The 16,775-nt window shown below is 42.2% G+C and overlaps 1 protein-coding gene across 5 annotated transcripts in view; it reads left to right on the forward strand.

The window, feature by feature from the left end:
• The first annotated feature begins 1,748 nt into the window (after positions 1–1,748).
• CNOT8 (CCR4-NOT transcription complex, subunit 8) overlaps positions 1,749–16,775 on the forward strand; it is a 19,092-nt gene continuing 4,065 nt past the window's right edge. Inside the window, exons 1-5 of one of the 5 annotated variants that reach the window (XM_010829387.1) lie at positions 1,749–1,909; positions 9,576–9,757; positions 10,884–11,077; positions 14,547–14,708; positions 15,417–15,561. In XM_010829387.1, coding sequence (XP_010827689.1) covers positions 9,641–9,757; positions 10,884–11,077; positions 14,547–14,708; positions 15,417–15,561 — 618 coding nt within the window. In that variant the 5' untranslated portion in view covers positions 1,749–1,909; positions 9,576–9,640. The other 4 variants (XM_010829386.1, XM_010829390.1, XM_010829388.1 and 1 more) reach the window with 4 other exon arrangements.

Consider the following 16,775-nt stretch of genomic DNA (forward strand, 5'->3'; position numbering starts at 1 on the left):
GCATATCTGAGGTTATTGATATTTCTCCCGGCAATCTTGATTCCAGCTTGTGCTTCTTCCAGCCCAGCGTTTCTCATGATGTACTCTGCATAGAAGTTAAATAAGCAGGGTGACAATATACAGCCTTGATGTACTCATTTTCCTATTTGGAAGCAGTCTGTTGTTCCATGTCCAGTTCTAACTGTTGCTTCATCTGGGACTTCCCTCCCATCAAGAATCAGTGATTTACACATTTGTTCTAATTTTGCAATAAGCAAATGCAGCATAAAATCCATTGTTTGCAACAAACACTTAAGGTCTTTGGAAATATAAGCCATCAGGGTGTTTGTTTTACACTTGTGTAACCTGAGAAATGAACAGTCAGTTTTGGGTTTGGGGGTGTTGGAGAGGGGAGAAGATGGGGTATGTTTCCTACTTGATTGTTTCAGTGCACACCAGGCCCAGTGTTGTGGGGAAAATATAGGCTGTTCTTCATGTGACTAGCTCTTGATAGAGCTACCCTGTACTGAATGTTATGACAGAGTGGATAAGAGGATATTAGAAACTCACAGGGCAGGGAGAAGGGAGTGCCTTGTCTGCCTTCTCCATCACAGTATTGCTGAATGGAATGATTGTTAAGCCTGCAGCAGTGCTAATAAATACTATTTCAGGGATAACAGAGACAGGCCAGAAACAATGCTTTATTGAATACACTTCTATATCTTGTGCAGCGTTTTTCCATTTATTAACACAAACATCTTGTGAGATGGTTTTTCATATCCTTCTTATCAATAAGGAGACAGATACTCCTTCGGAGACGGAAAGGGAAGGAGTGTTCAGAAAGTGCATTTTTAATGGGATGAGCCTTCACATCCCTGGGGTTGAATTTGCTATCCACTTACCAACAGCTCCTTCAAGGGAAGACATCAAGGAGGATGACTATGCTCTGCGGAGCCTGCACCTTCTCACAGGGACGGGAGGTTTTGCGTGAGTGACTGTGAGGGCTGCTTGGAACTGCTAACTGTTCAGCAAGTCAGTGTTCTGCGTTCTCTCCCACCATCGGAGAACACAAGGCAGCCTCGCATCCGAGCTCGGTCAAGCTGCCCAGAACAGGAGTTGGCAAAGAGCTCTCTTTTCAAACAAGATTCACGGATAATCAGAGGGCAGGTGCGGGCTTTGAAAGAACCTAAGCTAGGCCTGGACCTCACTGCTCTCACAACGAAGATCTGGCGAGTTCGCTTATCATCCGACACGTCTCGGAGCTTCTCGGAAAGCGGGAGCGCACCAGCATTCGCCCTGTGCCTCCTCAACCAAGGCCGCGTCTTCTTTGTAATTCGAACAGACCCTAGGGCTAGTTGCTATGGTAGCGGTGCCGGCTCTGCTCTCTGAGGAGGGGAGGTGGGGAGCGGGCCTTGGTGGATGTCACCTAGACTTTATTTGGAGTTGCTGCCCCACTCCCAACCAATTGTTTGTCAGAAAGGAAGTCGTAAGGGAGATGTCTTGTAAGTGAAGTGTCCAGAGGGCCGCATTAGTATAATAGGAAGGGGTCAGGACAACCCCTCCTTCCCTCCGCCCCCCAGCAAAACTCCCTAAAAGTCTGCTGCCGCCGATTTTAATGGTCCTTTAGAGAAAGGAGAAAGAACCCAGACATCGTAATTGTGAAGATTGAGTCAGACACACCAAGCCCTTGCCTCGGCCTTTAGTCTAGCTAGGCCACGCCCACCGCTGGGAGGAGGCTAGCCCTAGGCCACGCCCCTTCTCTTGAGCGTGCGCGGAAGGCGAACCGAGATGGAGGAGCAGTGGTGTTTATGAAATGAACCAGCACAACTAACCGCGCGAAGGCCGGAGGGGCCTGTATTCCTCGTGCGTCGTTCGAGGTCGCCCCGCCCCGCCGTTTGCGCGCCCGCGCGACGCTCCCGCGAGGCCACAGGTTGGGCGAATACGCACAGGATCGCCGGGGCGCGCAGAAAGGGAGGGGCAGGCGGAGTCAGGCGCGCGCGCGCTAGGAGGGACGCGAAAGGAGCAGGCGAGTCGGGCGGATCGGCTGGATAGAGCGGTGCGGCCAGGTTGTTTGGAGGAGGTGCGTAAAGCCGCTCTGGGCCTGGGGGCGCCCATCTCACTGGGCCGCTCGGTTCTAGGACCCGATCCGGGGCAGGGGGAGGAGAACACCAGGTCAAGGGCCACAGTCGCCGCTCCCGGAAGTCCTCCCGCCAGCCCGTCTGACCGCGCTTTGCGGGCTTTGCCTGTCAGGGTAAGCGGGTCCAGGCTTATCAGGGAGGAGGATCAGATGAGAGAGTGTGGGAGGCCATCAGGGGCCTGCGGGAGGAAAGGGAGGGGGAGCGTGCGTGAGGGAAAGGGTATGAGAAGAGAAAGAGGCCCATCAAATAAAACAGTAGCCGTAATAACCACCACTAGCACAAGACAGTAATATTCTAGTGCTATGTACCGGAGCTTGAAGAGCACCTTATGTGCTTCATCTTTTAACCCCTACCGCAGTCCTCCGAGATGTATGCCATCATTAAACCCATTTTAAAAGAAGGGAAAACTGAGGTAGGAGAGAGGTTAAGCAACAGGCAAAGCCCCATAGCTCCTTCGCGTCCTCGCTTCGAACTTAGGTCTCTTTGGCCCTAAGGGGTGTAATTTAAGTATCTTTATTTTACAAAAAAGAAAAAAAGAAATGGGGTTAGGAGCAGAGGGGTGAGGGTGGTTTGCAGTGGGAAAGTGATCCAGAACAGGAGAGAAGGATGAAGGAAGAAGGTGTAAGGCAGGGGACCTGAGTTTGGAACCTCCCGCGCCTTCCCCTTGGTTCTTGCGGCCTCACAACTTTTCCTTGCTGTTCGGTGGCTTTCTGAACTAGAGCTGTTCTTTCTGGAGGAGCCAGCTCACAGGCCCGGGCCACAAAACTGGTTGAACTGCGGTTCGGTCCAGGGTGGGATCTTGGGACACTGTTTGGCGGGGGCGGAGGACGGCGGCCCCCGCGGCCGGGATAGGGAGAACCCCTCTCCAGGAGGCTGCTGTTTTTTCTGAAGTGCTGCTTACTTCCTTTTCCTTCTTAGCCTTGCGTTGCAAAGCCTTTGTCCTGTCTGCTAGAATGGGGAAGTCTTCTTTATTGTTTCCTTGCACTGAACTGCACACACAGCCTCAAACAAAACACACCCAGAAAAACCAAAACTGCTTTTCCCAAGCAAGGTCTGGTTCTCTGGATTGCTTGCAGAGAAAGCGTTTTGTTGACTTTTTCTTGAGTTGCTCTTCAGAGCTTTTCTGAGTTAGTAGGAGCTTTGTTTTGGAGAAGTTACCCTGTAGATCATTGAGGGGCGATCTGCTCAATTTGTTCTACAGATGAGCACAGGGCAGACACCTCAGGAACTCCTGAGTGGCCTTACACAGTCTAGTACTGGCAAACAACAGGTATCAGGGCTTGTATTTTGCTTTCATATAGAGTGGAGTAGCTTCTGTGGGAGTCAGGTTTTCAAGTCAGCCTGAGGGGCAAACCTCGTTTGTAACCAAAATTATCATTAAAAATTCCTTAGGCAAGTGCAGAATTGGAAATGGCCATTGTGTTTCTCAGTAAATCTAGCACAGTTGTTTCGCCTTCATTTTTTTAAAAAAGATAATTTATTTATTAGTTTTGGCTCTGCTGGATCTGTTGCTACGGAGGCTTTCTCTCTAGTAGCGGAGACTGGGGGCGACTCTAGCTGGGGTGTGTGAGCGTCTCTTGCGGAGCACAGGCTCTAGCCAGCTGGCTTCAGCAGTTGCGGCACAGTGTTGCTCCGCAGCATGTGGAAGCTTCCTGGATCAAGGATCAGACCTGTGTCCCCTGCATCGGCAGATGGATTCTTAACACTACTCCATAGAGAAGTCTTCTTCAGTTTTGAAACGTATTACAGTTTCTTTGGTTGTAATCCAGGTAAAGTAATTAGGTTACCTTTAGGGGCTGTGTTGAACAGATACACACAGTTGGATGGCATAGAGTCATTCTACACTATGAGGTGCCCTGTACTGTGCTGTGTTGGCACTGAGAGAAAAAGTATGTTTATTGATCCCCATTTAAGGCTCATACTGGAGCTTGTGCTCACTGAGTGGAAAGTGGCAGGCAGAATTTTTAGCTTTATTTATTATTATCATTATTTCTGTCGTTTTCGGCTGACAGTAGAAATTTATGCTAAATTAAATGTGTGTAATGTTCCTTTTCAGTTTTTGAGTGGCACTACATTTTGCTGCTCCCAAGCTATTGTTTGTTTCTGCATAGTTTTCCTAGATAAGGGTTTGGTGGAAGCATGTCTTAAATATTTTGCCAGTGGTGTGGTTTTGACTTCTTGTTTGTCAGTACTGTAACAGTGATTATACATACTTTCCAGCTGGCTCAGTGGTGAAAAATCTGCCTACCAGTGCAGGAGATGCAGGAGACTTGGGTTCAGTCCCTAGGTCAGGAAGATCCCCTGGAGAAGGGAATGGTAACCCACTCCATTGTTCTTACCTGGAAAATCTCATGGACAGAGGAGCCTCATGGGCTACAACCATGGAGTCGAAAGAGTCAGACATGACTGAGTATACCCGCACACATATAACAATGGTTAGCTTTTAAAAAGAAGTAAAAAAGTACAAAGTTATATGTTACAGGTGTATAACAGTGATTCACAATTTTTAAGTGTTGTACTCCATTTATAGTTACTATAAAATATTGGCTATATATATTCCTTGTGTACAATATATTGTTATAACTTATTTTATAATAGTTTGTACTCCTCTTAATCCCCAGTCCCTATATTATAAAAAGAGTTTTCTTGGAAATGGAAGTCATGATACTACCTTTTAAAGTTAATGTCTTTGAATTTCAGTTTTCTTATCTGTAAAATATAGAGAAAAATTGTTTAGTTGCTAAGTCATCTCCAACTCTTTGCGACCCCAGGAATGTAGCCCTCCAGGCTCCTCGTCCTTGGGATTTCCCAGGCAAGAATACTTAAGTAGGTTGCTGTTTCCTTCACTGGGGGATCGCAGGGATTAAACCTGAGTCTCCTGAATTGGTGGGTGGATTCTTAACTGCTGAGCCACCAGGGAAGCCTGTAGAGAATGATAGTACTGTAAAAGTTGTTGTGAGTTTTCTTCACTGTTACTTTGAAGCAAATCCCACATTTTATGTCCAGTCACTTACAACTATTTTGCATTATCTCTAAAACGTGAGAACTTTAAAAAAAACACTATTAACTGCTATGTAACACCAAAAAAAAAAAAAGGAAGGGGAGTAAAGAAAACCTTGAAACCAAAAAAAGTCAGACATTGTTCAGACTTCTGCTGCTGCTGCTGCTACGTCGCTTCACTGGTGTCCGACTCTGTGCAACCCCATAGACAACAGCCCACCAGGCTCCTCTGTCCCTGGGATTATCCAGGCAAGAATACTGGAGTGGGTTGCCATTTCCTTCTCCAGTTCAGACTTCTACTTGTCTCAAAAATGTTAGAATTTTTTTTCCTATGAGTTGTTTAGAGCAGAGTTTAACTAAGGTCTGTATGTTTTGTTTGATTGATAGATATCCTGAGTCTTTTACCTTTATTTCTTGTAATTTATTTTTTGAAAAAGCTGGATTCTCTAGTTTCCTGTAGAAGTTTCTGGATTTTGTTGGTTGAGTTTCTCTGGTGTCATTTAACATGTTCCTGTGTCCTTATTTTCTGTATATTAGTAGTTAAATATAGAGACTTGGCCAGATTCAAGTTACATTTTTTTTGCAAGACAATTTCATTGTGGTGATGTGTTTTGTTTTTGAGGCACATAATACCTGGTGGTCTGTTTTTGTGATGATTACAGCCATAGTGATTATTTAACATCTTTATTGAGATGTAATTTACATACGGTAAAAACACCCATTTTCATGTAAAATTCAGTGATTTTTTTTTTTTTTAGTAAATTTTTTGAGATGTGCAATAATCATTGTTGCGGAGTTTGGGAACATTTCTGTCTCCTCAATAAGATAAACCTCATTCCCATGTATATAACTGTCAGTCCCATTCTACTGTGTAATCTTTTTTGTCTTGATAGATTTTTTTTGCCCTTTCTAGATATTCCATATAAATGCCAGATGTTTAAATTTGTTGCTGCTGCTGCTACTGCTGCTGCTAAGTCGCTTCAGTCGTGTCCAACTCTGTGCGACCCCATAGATGGCAGCCCACCAGGCTCCCCTGTTCCTGGGATTCTCCAGGCAAGAACACTGGAGTGGGTTGCCATTTCCTTCTCCAGTGCATGAAAGTGAAAAGTGAAAGTGAAGTTGCTCAGTTGTGTCTGACTCTTAGCGACCCCATGGACTACAGCCTACCAGGCTCCTCCATCCATGAGATTTTCCAGGCAAGAGTACTGGAGTGGGGTGCCATTTTAAATTCGTTAGGAGTTACAAAATGGTGATAGTCTATCACTCTGTATTTATTTTTAGCTATACAACCTCTAAAGAGAAACTTTCCTTCAACTGTTTGGTTATTTGGGGTTATAGTTTATATAGGAAAGACAGGATACATATTTTAAAAAAAAGTCCATTCACTCTCATTCTCTAATGGTGCCCATTGAAATGTATTTTCTTAGCTCATTGTGAACTCTTAAAAAATTTATTCATTTAGTCTTGGCTGTGCTGATTTTTCATTGTTGGGGCTGGGCGGGGGCTTCTCTCTAGTTGTGGTGCGAGGGCTTCTCTTGTGGTGCCTTCTTTTGTTGCGGAGATGGGCTCTAGGGCACAGGCTCAATAGTTGTGCGTGGGTTTAGTTGCTCCGCGGCATGTGGGATCTTCCCTGACCAGGGATCGAACCTGTGTCTCCTACATTGGCAGGCAGATTATTTACCACTGAGCCACCAAGGAAGCCCCATTATGAACTCTGGATTTAAATCTCTATCTGAGAAGTCATAATACATTGTAGTAATTATCCATAAAGATATTCAGATCATATTTTGTTTGACCAGGGAACTCAGGGAACCTCTTCAGATTGTTCCCTGAGTTCTTTTGATAAAACATTAAGAATCGGCCTGCAATGCAGGAGACCTGAGTTCGATCCTAGGGTTAGGAAGATTCCTTGGAGGAGGGGATGGCTGCCCACTTCAGTGTTCTTGCCTGGAGAATTCCATGGACAAGAGGAGCCTGGCGGGCTACAGTCCATGGAATCACAAAGAGTTGGATACAACTGAGACTAAGCAACTAATGCTTTGACATTAGAGCTTCTTAGCTCAGGAACCTTGTTCTAAGGGTTTAAATAATCTAATTGTCCTCTTTTTAAACCTGATATTTGCTGCTTGGAGGACAAAGACCTTTTTTTGCTTGAATTGCTTTTGTTGTTTTGTTTTTATGTAAATGTCTCACTAGGGATACCCGCTTCCCCTAAAGTAGTTTTATGGTTATGTTTGATGTGACACCAAAAAGGAAGTGTATGAAGGGGTACTGATATAACATTAATGGGCATAGAAATGGTTTTATGCCCTATTGCAGGGGAACATATTAAGCATGGTTTAGAATCTAAGGTTTTGGGCCCCAGCATTTTCTTTATTTCTTTCTTTTGGCCATGTTGCATGGCTTGTGGGATCTTAGTTCCTTGACCTGGGATCAAACCTGGGCCCCTTGCAGTGAGAGTGCTGAGTCCTAACCACTAGTCCACCAGAAAATTCCCCCAGCATTTTCTTAATTATGGTCAGATATTGGAATTTACTCCACACTCAGTTTGACCTTCTGCCATTTTCCGATGTTCTTGATTAGTTCATTTGCACGCCTTTAAATTGCCTATTGTGTGTAGAGCAAAAATGAGAAGAAATGAATTCTGCCTTTAAGAAGCATTCACCCATATTTGTTAGGAACCTACCACAGAGTCTATTTAAGTTTCAGAGTGATTACAGAAAATCTACTATTAATTTCAGAGAAGCATCTGTCAAAGTATGGAGTAACTTGAATAAGTGGAATCTTCAGAGGTTGGTAACAGATGGTTTCTCAGAAGTGTCTCAGAGAAATGATAGTACGTGGGAATGCCAATTTTGTTTTGATCCAGATTCTTAGTTTTGCATCTGTCTAGCTATGGTGTTGATATAGTCATAGCTACATGACTGTAGCTACTCATCTGCCTAGCTGTAGTTATGTATGGATGTGAAAGTTGAACCATAAAGAAGGCTGAGCACTGAAGAATTGATGCTTTTGAATTGTGCTGGAGAAGACTCTTGAGAGTCCCTTGGACTGCAAGGAGATCCAACCAGTCAGTCCTAAAGGAGATCAGTCCTGGGTGTTCATTGGAAGGACTGATGGTGAAGCTGAAGCTCCAGTATGGTGAAGCTGAAGCACCAATACTTTGGCTATGTGAAGCGAAGAGCTGATTCATTGGAAAAGAAAGACTCTGATGCTGGGAAAGATTGAAGGCAAAAGGAGAAGGGGGCAGCAGAAGATAAGATGGTTAGATCACATCACTGACTCAGTGGTCATGAATCTGAGCAAACTCTGGAAGATAGTGAAGGACAGGGAAGCCTGGTGTGTGGCAGTCCATGAGGTCGCAGAGTCGGGCATGACTTGGCGACTAAATAACAACAGCATCTTGCAAGCAAAGATTCATTTTACTCTTTCTAGGAATTTTCCCTTGAATATATTCAGTGGAGCCTACTCTTATATTGTGTTGAGGATCCGCGTGTGGGGTTGCTTTTTAAGTAAATACCCTTATGATAAGCTCCTTTTTGTCATTTTATAACCAGGCACATCATTGCTATAGTAGTAGCATTACTCTTAAAACTGAACCAGGTTGAGTTTATCTTGTTGCCTCCCCAGTTTCCTCCCAGAATATACGTTGTAAATCATGTTGCTTCTGGTTGAATTATTATTACCTCTATCTTCTCTGTTTTTATTGTTGAATTGGTGCTTACCTTCTTACAATATTATATGGTGAAAAGTAGACATTAATAACTCAAATTCAAATTTTCATTGTAGTTGTTCAAATTAGCCCTTGGGATTGGTTTTTACAACTTAATTAATTAATTCTCTCACTTCTTGATCTATTTGCCTCTGGTTGTATTTGACTTTTTTTGATGGGGAAAAATAGTTTCCTTTTTTGGGTATTGGAGTGGCTATTCCCACGCCCATATTCATCACACAGTGTTAAGACTTCAGCGTAAGAGTTCAGGTCCACATTCTTTCAGGCTTTCAGAGATCCTGGTACCTTTAAACTTCCTGAAGTGATTCCTTTAGAAACGTTTCCATGATTTGGTCTGTGTGCAGAGTGATCAGAGTGATGTGAAAGTCTTGTGTAAGAACATTTTTGTATTCACAGGGGATTATTTTAGTCTTCAGTTAGTCTGGAGAGGGCTCAAAAACTGGATTAGGGTAATAGCTTCATTTCTGTGCTAAAGGGCAGCTTAGGCAAAAGTGTTTTCATGTTTAAGTAATTTTATTTATTTTCTTCAAGTTGAAGAACTGAGGAACGGAGCCAAAGTATGTGTTTGTGTGTGTCTCTCCATTATATAAATGGGAGAATAAATACAATAGTCTTAATAGTTTAAGCTGACGACGTGATGGTATTGTTTTGATGTCTTTGTTTTGTTAACATCTTAATGCCAGTATGTAAATTAATGTGATTTCAAAATATGCTTTTGAATGTAGATCAGATCAGCCATTGATTTGCCCTCCAACGTAGTCTGCCGAAAGCCCCTTCAAGTTTCTTCAGGATGCCTGCGGCACTTGTGGAGAACAGCCAGGTCATCTGTGAAGTCTGGGCCAGTAATCTGGAAGAAGAGATGAGGAAGATCCGAGAAATTGTGCTCAGTTACAGTTATATTGCCATGGTAAGGAGCTCTACTCTCTTTGACTCACCTTCTGAAACAGACTTAGGGAATATTTAATATGAGATTTTGAAAGAAATGATTGCACTAAAGCCATGGTAAATTGAACATGCTGGCAGGTTATGTTGCTTTTATGAAACATCAGGGTAGCCTGTGTGTCTGAGAAGGATGTAACCTCCAGGATCTTAGATTATTGATGATGTTACTCTGTCTTTAAATAGAAGTTGTCTCAGCGCATAGGACACATGTGTTCCACAGGTACGGTGACTTTGACAGTGTTAAAGCACTTTTTAAAAAGTAGTTGGCAGCATTTAAAAGTCAAGAGATCTTACTCAAATTCCAGATTTCTGGTATCTCTGGAAAAAATGGGCACCATAGGGTCCATGTTCCTGTCCAGTGTTGAGTAGATGGAGGGAGACATGTGTCCTAGTGAGGTCGAGGCCCTCTTTGAGAGGAGGCGCGTACTCTTTAGTTTGCTCCAGTCTCCATTACCTATAACCCTTTTCATATTCTGTGTGCTTTACTCCTTTACTTTAACTGCCTGGAGTTTGTGACTCCTGCTGTGGAGAGTATAGCATTAGGTCTTCAGGCTGGTATTCAGAACTCTCTCTCTGATCTTGTTCCAGGCTTTTTACTTTAAGCCAAGTGTGGCTCTTATTATTGTTTTTTAATGGCTGTCTCATGTTCCTGTATTTGTGTTTATTCATAGAGTTCTGTTCTCAACCTTGACTGTTCCTAGTTAATTGTATATGAACCTAGAATGGTGGTTTTTTTTTGCCACCCTGCCTGTCTTGTAGGATCTTAGTTTGCCAGCCAGTGAAAGTGCTGAGTCCTAACCATTGTACCACCAGGGAATTCCCAAACTGAGAATGTTCTTAATAGACCCAGAGTTAGTCAACTACTTCTGTTCGCATTCTGCTTAGATCTCCAAGTTGTTGTGTAAAGCTTCATGATTCTAGTGCTCCTTCTGCAGATTAATGAAATCAGTATTTTAAGGTGAATTTTTGTGCCTGAGCTTGGGGTTTGTTGTATAGCTTTTATAAATGGAAATAAAAATTTTTTTATAAATGATAAGTCAGCATCCAGTGTTTTGTGGAACCTTATGACGGGAGACTTTTTCCTTTCCTAGGACACAGAATTTCCAGGTGTTGTGGTACGACCCATTGGTGAATTTCGTAGTTCCATAGATTACCAGTATCAGCTTTTACGGTGCAATGTTGACCTTTTAAAAATCATCCAGCTGGGCCTTACATTCACAAATGAAAAGGGAGAATATCCTTCTGGAATCAACACCTGGCAGTTCAACTTCAAATTCAACCTTACGTAAGTGTCTGAGACACTTCTCAGTGTTATTCTTAGACTTTCTACATTTGTGCAGACTGTGACTTTAACTGATTTTATTAGTTTTAAGTTTTGTTTCCCTCAAACCCAAGTAGGGGTGGACAGAGTAGTCAATCAGAAGATGGAGTAACAAATATCAGGAAAAAAAGCCTCCCTTAAAGAACTCTTACAAGTTGACAATAAAAAGCTCAGTTAAAAATAGGCATAAGATTTGAATATATATTTCTCCAAAGAAGATTTAAAGATGGCCAATAAGCTTGTGAAAAGATGGCCACCATCCTTAGTCATTAGAGAAATGCAAATCAAAACCATGAGATAGTAAACTACTTCATACCCACTAGGCAGCTATAATCAAGAAGACATAATAGCAAATGTTGATGAGGGTGTGGAGAGATTAGAACTCTCATATATTGCTATTGGAAACATAAAATGGTACAGCCTCTTTGGAAAACAGGCAGTTTCTCAAAAGGTGAAACATGGCGTTACCGTATGACCCAGCAATTGCACCTAAAAGATGAAATCATACATCAGTGTAAAAACTTGTGAGTGTTCACAGCAGCATTATTCATAAAGGCCACGATGTAGAAACAGTCCGAATGTCTGTGATCTGAGGAATGGCTGTATATGGTATCTCCATGCCATGGAACGTTACTGGACTGTCCAGAGAGATAAAGTACTGACATATACATGCACGAGCTTTGAAAGCATCATACTAAGGGAAAGAAGCCAGACACGAAAGATCACATATCCTATGATTCTGTTTATTTGAAATGACCAAAATAGGTCCTTTAGAAAATAGAGAAGTAATTGTCCAGGGTGGATAGCGGGGAGGTAATGGGGAGTGAGTGCTTAATGGGTAGGGGCTTTCTTTTAGAGGTGATGAGGTGGCACGTGATTGATAGTGGTTATACAACTCTGTGAATATTCTAGTGAATTGCATACTTTACATGAGGGCATTGTTTAGTGCGTGAATTATATCTTAGTAGGGCTGTTTAAAATGTAAAAGGGAAATCAGTTCCCCAGTTAGGAGATCAGGGTTCTAATTGCAGTTCTGCCATTTCTTAGCCGGGTAAATTTGGGTCTGTTACTTTACCTTCTATAATTCAGTTTCCTTATCTGTAAATAGTGTTATTACTATCTTTCATAATAGAAATGAAGTATAGTGGGTATGCTAATCAAGGGTAATTGAAACTGAAGCCTATCTGATAGTGGGCAAATTTTTATGCACTTTAGAAAAAAGCTGTGGTAAAAACCACACAACATGAAATTTACCATCTTAACCATAATTAAGTATACAGTTGAGTAATGTTAAGTGTGTTTGTGTTGTGGTGAAGCACACCTCCAGAACTTTTTCATCTCGCAAATCTGAAACTGTATCCATTGAACAACAGCTCACCTTTTTCCTTTCCCCCAGCTCTTGGTAACCATCATTCTCCTTTGTTTCTATGAATTTGACTAGTTTAGATATTTCATATAAGTGGAATCATACAGTATTTGTCTTTTTGTGACTGGCTTATTTTACTTAGCATAATGGTGCTGGAGAAGACTCTTGAGAGTCCCTTGGACAGCAAGGAGATCAAACCAGTCAATCCTAAAGGAAATCAACCCTGAATATTCATTGGAAGGACTGATGCTGAAGCTGAAGCTCCAATACTTTGGCCACCTGATGTGAAGAGCCGACTCATTGGAAAAGACCCTGATGCTGGGAAAGATTGAAGGCAAAAGGAGAAGAGGGCGGCAGAGGATGAGATGGTTAGATAGCATCAATGACTCAATGGATATGAATCTGAGCAAACTCCGGGAGATAGTGAAGGACAGGGAAGCCTTATGTGCTCCAGTCCGTGGGGTCGCAGAGTTGGACACAACTTAGCGACTGAACAACAACAAATGTCCTTAAGGGCCATCCATGTTGTCATATGTGGCAGAATTGCCTCCCTTAGCTGAGTAACAGTCCGCTGTATGTATGTGCTGTATATTGTTCATCTGTTCATCCACTGATGGGCATTTGGGTTGTCGGCACCTCTTGGCTGTTTTGAATAGTGGTGCTGTGAACATGGATGTGCAGGTATCTATCACCTTGAGATACTGACTTTCTGTCCTTTGTATGTATACCTAGAAGTGGCATTGCTGGATCATGCCATAGTTCTTCTTTGAAGTTTCTGAGGAGGATGTAATTTTTAAGGGGAAAATTTGGGGAGATCATTGTTTTTTGCTCATTAAATGAGGTGGTGTTAGTGTATTTCCTATTGGGCCCCAGTTCTTGAAAACTGCTTTGTTTAATTGGGACCAGGAGCATCTGATAGGTCAGGAATAATTTTTTGATTATTGTTCATTTGTTTTGGAGCTTTCTTTGAGGTTCAGAGAATAATTTTAGGAGATGATCTGGATCTTTCCTTTAACTGTAGTTTTTGAGTCCATAGCCAAAGCCTGTTATTTGTACAGTGACGACAATTTAGTACACAGGAAAAATAAGGGTTATATTCATTGCATGATTGGTGTTTGTATTTAAAATAGTGTGTATTTTAGTAAGAACAAGATTGTGATTCAACATTGGTTTCAGTTTAGCGGAAAAAATTGAGATTGTGGTGTTTTGCTTTCTAGTGTTCTGTCCTAAGTTTATGTGAAAAACAAAAGGCAAGCAGTGAAATCTAGTGGAAAAGGAGGAAAACACAAACCTTCATTTGTGTTATGTGGTATTATAAATATTCCTGTGTTTAGATTAATAGATCTTTACAGTGGAATACTATTTCAGAGCCATAAAGAATGTGTTATATCTGTGAGTGTTGGTCTGGAAAGATAGTCTGTGATATGTAGATATAGGGGTGGAAGTGTGTCTGTGGGTAGAGAAAACAGGGTATGTAAACTGAGATGAGAGCTTCCCTCATAGCTCAGTTGGTAAAGAATCTGCCTGTAATGCAGGAGACCCAGGTTTGATTCCTGGGTCGGGAAGATCCCCTGGAGAAGGAAATGGCAACCCACTCCCGTATTCTTGCCTGGAGAATCCTATGGACAGAGGAGCCTGGCAGGCTACAGTCTGTGGGGTCGCAAGAGTCAGACACGACTTAGCGACTAAACCAACCAACCAACCAAACTGAGATGAAAGATTTAAAACAGTCATTTCTATGTGGTAGCATTATAATAAAGTTATTTTTTCCACTTTCTGTTATTTTTAAATTTTTGCATTGATTGACTCTGTTTTTCTTTAAATGAGAAAATGTGGATCTTTCATAATGAATACACTTATTTTGCAGGGGAAAATCCCATTTTTCTTTCTGTTACAGATAAGATTACTTTGTTTGCTAGAATACTGGAAGGAATGAATTGATTTATTCTTAAAGTATGAAAGCAATTCAAGAATACTTGTTCTGTGATTTATATAGTGATGGTAATATTGTTGTCCACTCCTTCTTTTACTATGCTAGGAGCTAAGAAATGAATGCCTTTTTTTTAGAGAGGACATGTACTCCCAGGATTCCATAGATCTCCTCGCTAACTCAGGACTGCAGTTTCAGAAGCATGAAGAGGAAGGGATCGACACACTGCACTTTGCAGAGCTGCTCATGACATCCGGGGTGGTTCTCTGTGACAACGTCAAATGGCTCTCCTTTCACAGGTCGGTCTCAGTGTTTCTCCTTTGCTTTGGGAGCAGGCAGTCGAATTCTTACATTACTTTGCAGTCCTCTTGGCACTCTCGTTGTTCACTAGCAGTTATAAAGTTGAAATGATAACTGTTGCTCACATTTCAGTTTTTCAAAACACACTTTGGAGCTCATACTGGTTTATTTCACACAGTATTAGGCTGTATCCCGTGGCTGTCAGGGAGTATATGCCAAGTGAAAAGATGGAGGGTGGGAAGGATAGAAGACTTGGTCACCTTTTCTTGTCATTTAAATGGCTGACCTGGGATTTCTTGGGTACTCAAAAACCACATCCTCCTTGAGAGGTGTTTTTTTTTTTTTTTCCTGCCACACTGCATTGCTTGTGGGATCTCAGTCCCTGACCAGGGATTGAACCCAGGCCACAGTGAAAGCTGCTAACCGCTAGACCACTAAGGAACTCTCTTCCTTTCACTGCTTTTAAATTTTTGATGTGTAAAACCCACATTGATAAACCCTTGGGTTCACTTACATATATCCCATATTAATCTGTTAGGTTGTCATTTAATGGAAAATTCAGAGTATAGGATAAACTGTAGTCCTTTGGAAACTGAAGTTCCTAACATGAGGTAGCACCATAAACTCTGAGAAATAGGCAGTTGAATGCTGGGGTCTGATAACTGCTGATAACTCTTTTACCTTACTGCCTCATTCTCTCCTTACAGTGGCTATGATTTCGGCTACATGGTAAAGTTGCTTACAGATTCTCGTTTGCCAGAAGAAGAACATGAATTCTTTCATATTCTGAATCTTTTCTTCCCATCCATTTATGATGTCAAATACCTGATGAAGAGCTGTAAAAATCTTAAGGTACACAGTATTTTTCTTAATATATAGTAACAACAACAAGAAAGATAAAAATGTAGACTTGTCACTTTGCTTTATTGCAGTTTGTTGAGCACATGTCCTTGAAATCCTACTGGGTGCCAGTCTGGTGCTAGACAGGGTGTATGTAGAGTTGATTGGCACAGGAATTTGTGTGGTAACTGTCTTTGACCTGGGCATGAATGGAGCCTTCTACTTCTCTCACCATAAGGCAGGCATTCCTTGCTTAGGGCCCACGAACCTAGTGAAACAGTTGGAGACGTGAGGTATGTGTACAATTTGTCAGGGATAGGGTTTGCAGTGTACCAGACTCTCAGAAAAAGCAAGAGAGTTCCAGAAAAACATCTATTTGTGCTTTGTTGATTATGCCAAAGCCTTTGACTGTGTGGATCACAATAAACTGTGGAAAATTCTGAAAGAGATGGGAATACCAGACCACCTGACCTGCCTCTTGAGAAACCTATATGCAGGTCAGGAAGCAACAGTTAGAACTGGACATGGAACAACAGACTGGTTCCAAATAGGAAAAGGAGTACGTCAAGGCTGTATATTGTCACCCTGCTTATTTAACTTATATGCAGAGTACATCATGAGAAACGCTGGGCTGGAAGAAGCACAAGCTGGAATCAAGATTGCCGGGAGAAATATCAATAACCTCAGATATGCAGATGACACCACCCTTATGGCAGAAAGTGAAGAGGAACTAAAAAGCCTCCTGATGGAAGTGAAAGTGGAGAGTGAAAAAGTTGGCTTAAAGCTCAACATTCAGAAAACGAAGATCATGGCATCCGGTCCCATCACTTCATGGGAAATAGATGGGGAAACAGTGGAAACAGTGTCAGACTTTATTTTTGGGGGCTCCAAAATCACTGCAGATGGTGACTGTAGCCATGAAATTAAAAGACGCTTACTCCTTGGAAGGAAAGTTATGACCAACCTAGATAGCATATTCAAAAGCAGAGACATTACATTGCCAACAAAGGTCTGTCTAGTCAAGGCTATGGTTTTTCCAGTAGTCATGTATGGATGTGAGAGTTGGACTGTGAAGAAGGCTGAGCGCCGAAGAATTGATGCTTTTAAACTGTGGTGTTGGAGGAGACTCTTGAGAGTCCCTTGGACTGCAAGGAGATCCAACCAGTCCATTCTGAAGGAGATCAGCCCTGGGTGTTCTTTGGAAGGAATGATGCTAAAGCTGAAAC

The sequence above is a fragment of the Bison bison genome, unplaced genomic scaffold, assembly GCF_000754665.1.
Source record: "Bison bison bison isolate TAMUID 2011002044 unplaced genomic scaffold, Bison_UMD1.0 scf7180017864505, whole genome shotgun sequence".
Classification (NCBI taxonomy): Eukaryota; Metazoa; Chordata; class Mammalia; order Artiodactyla; family Bovidae; genus Bison; species Bison bison.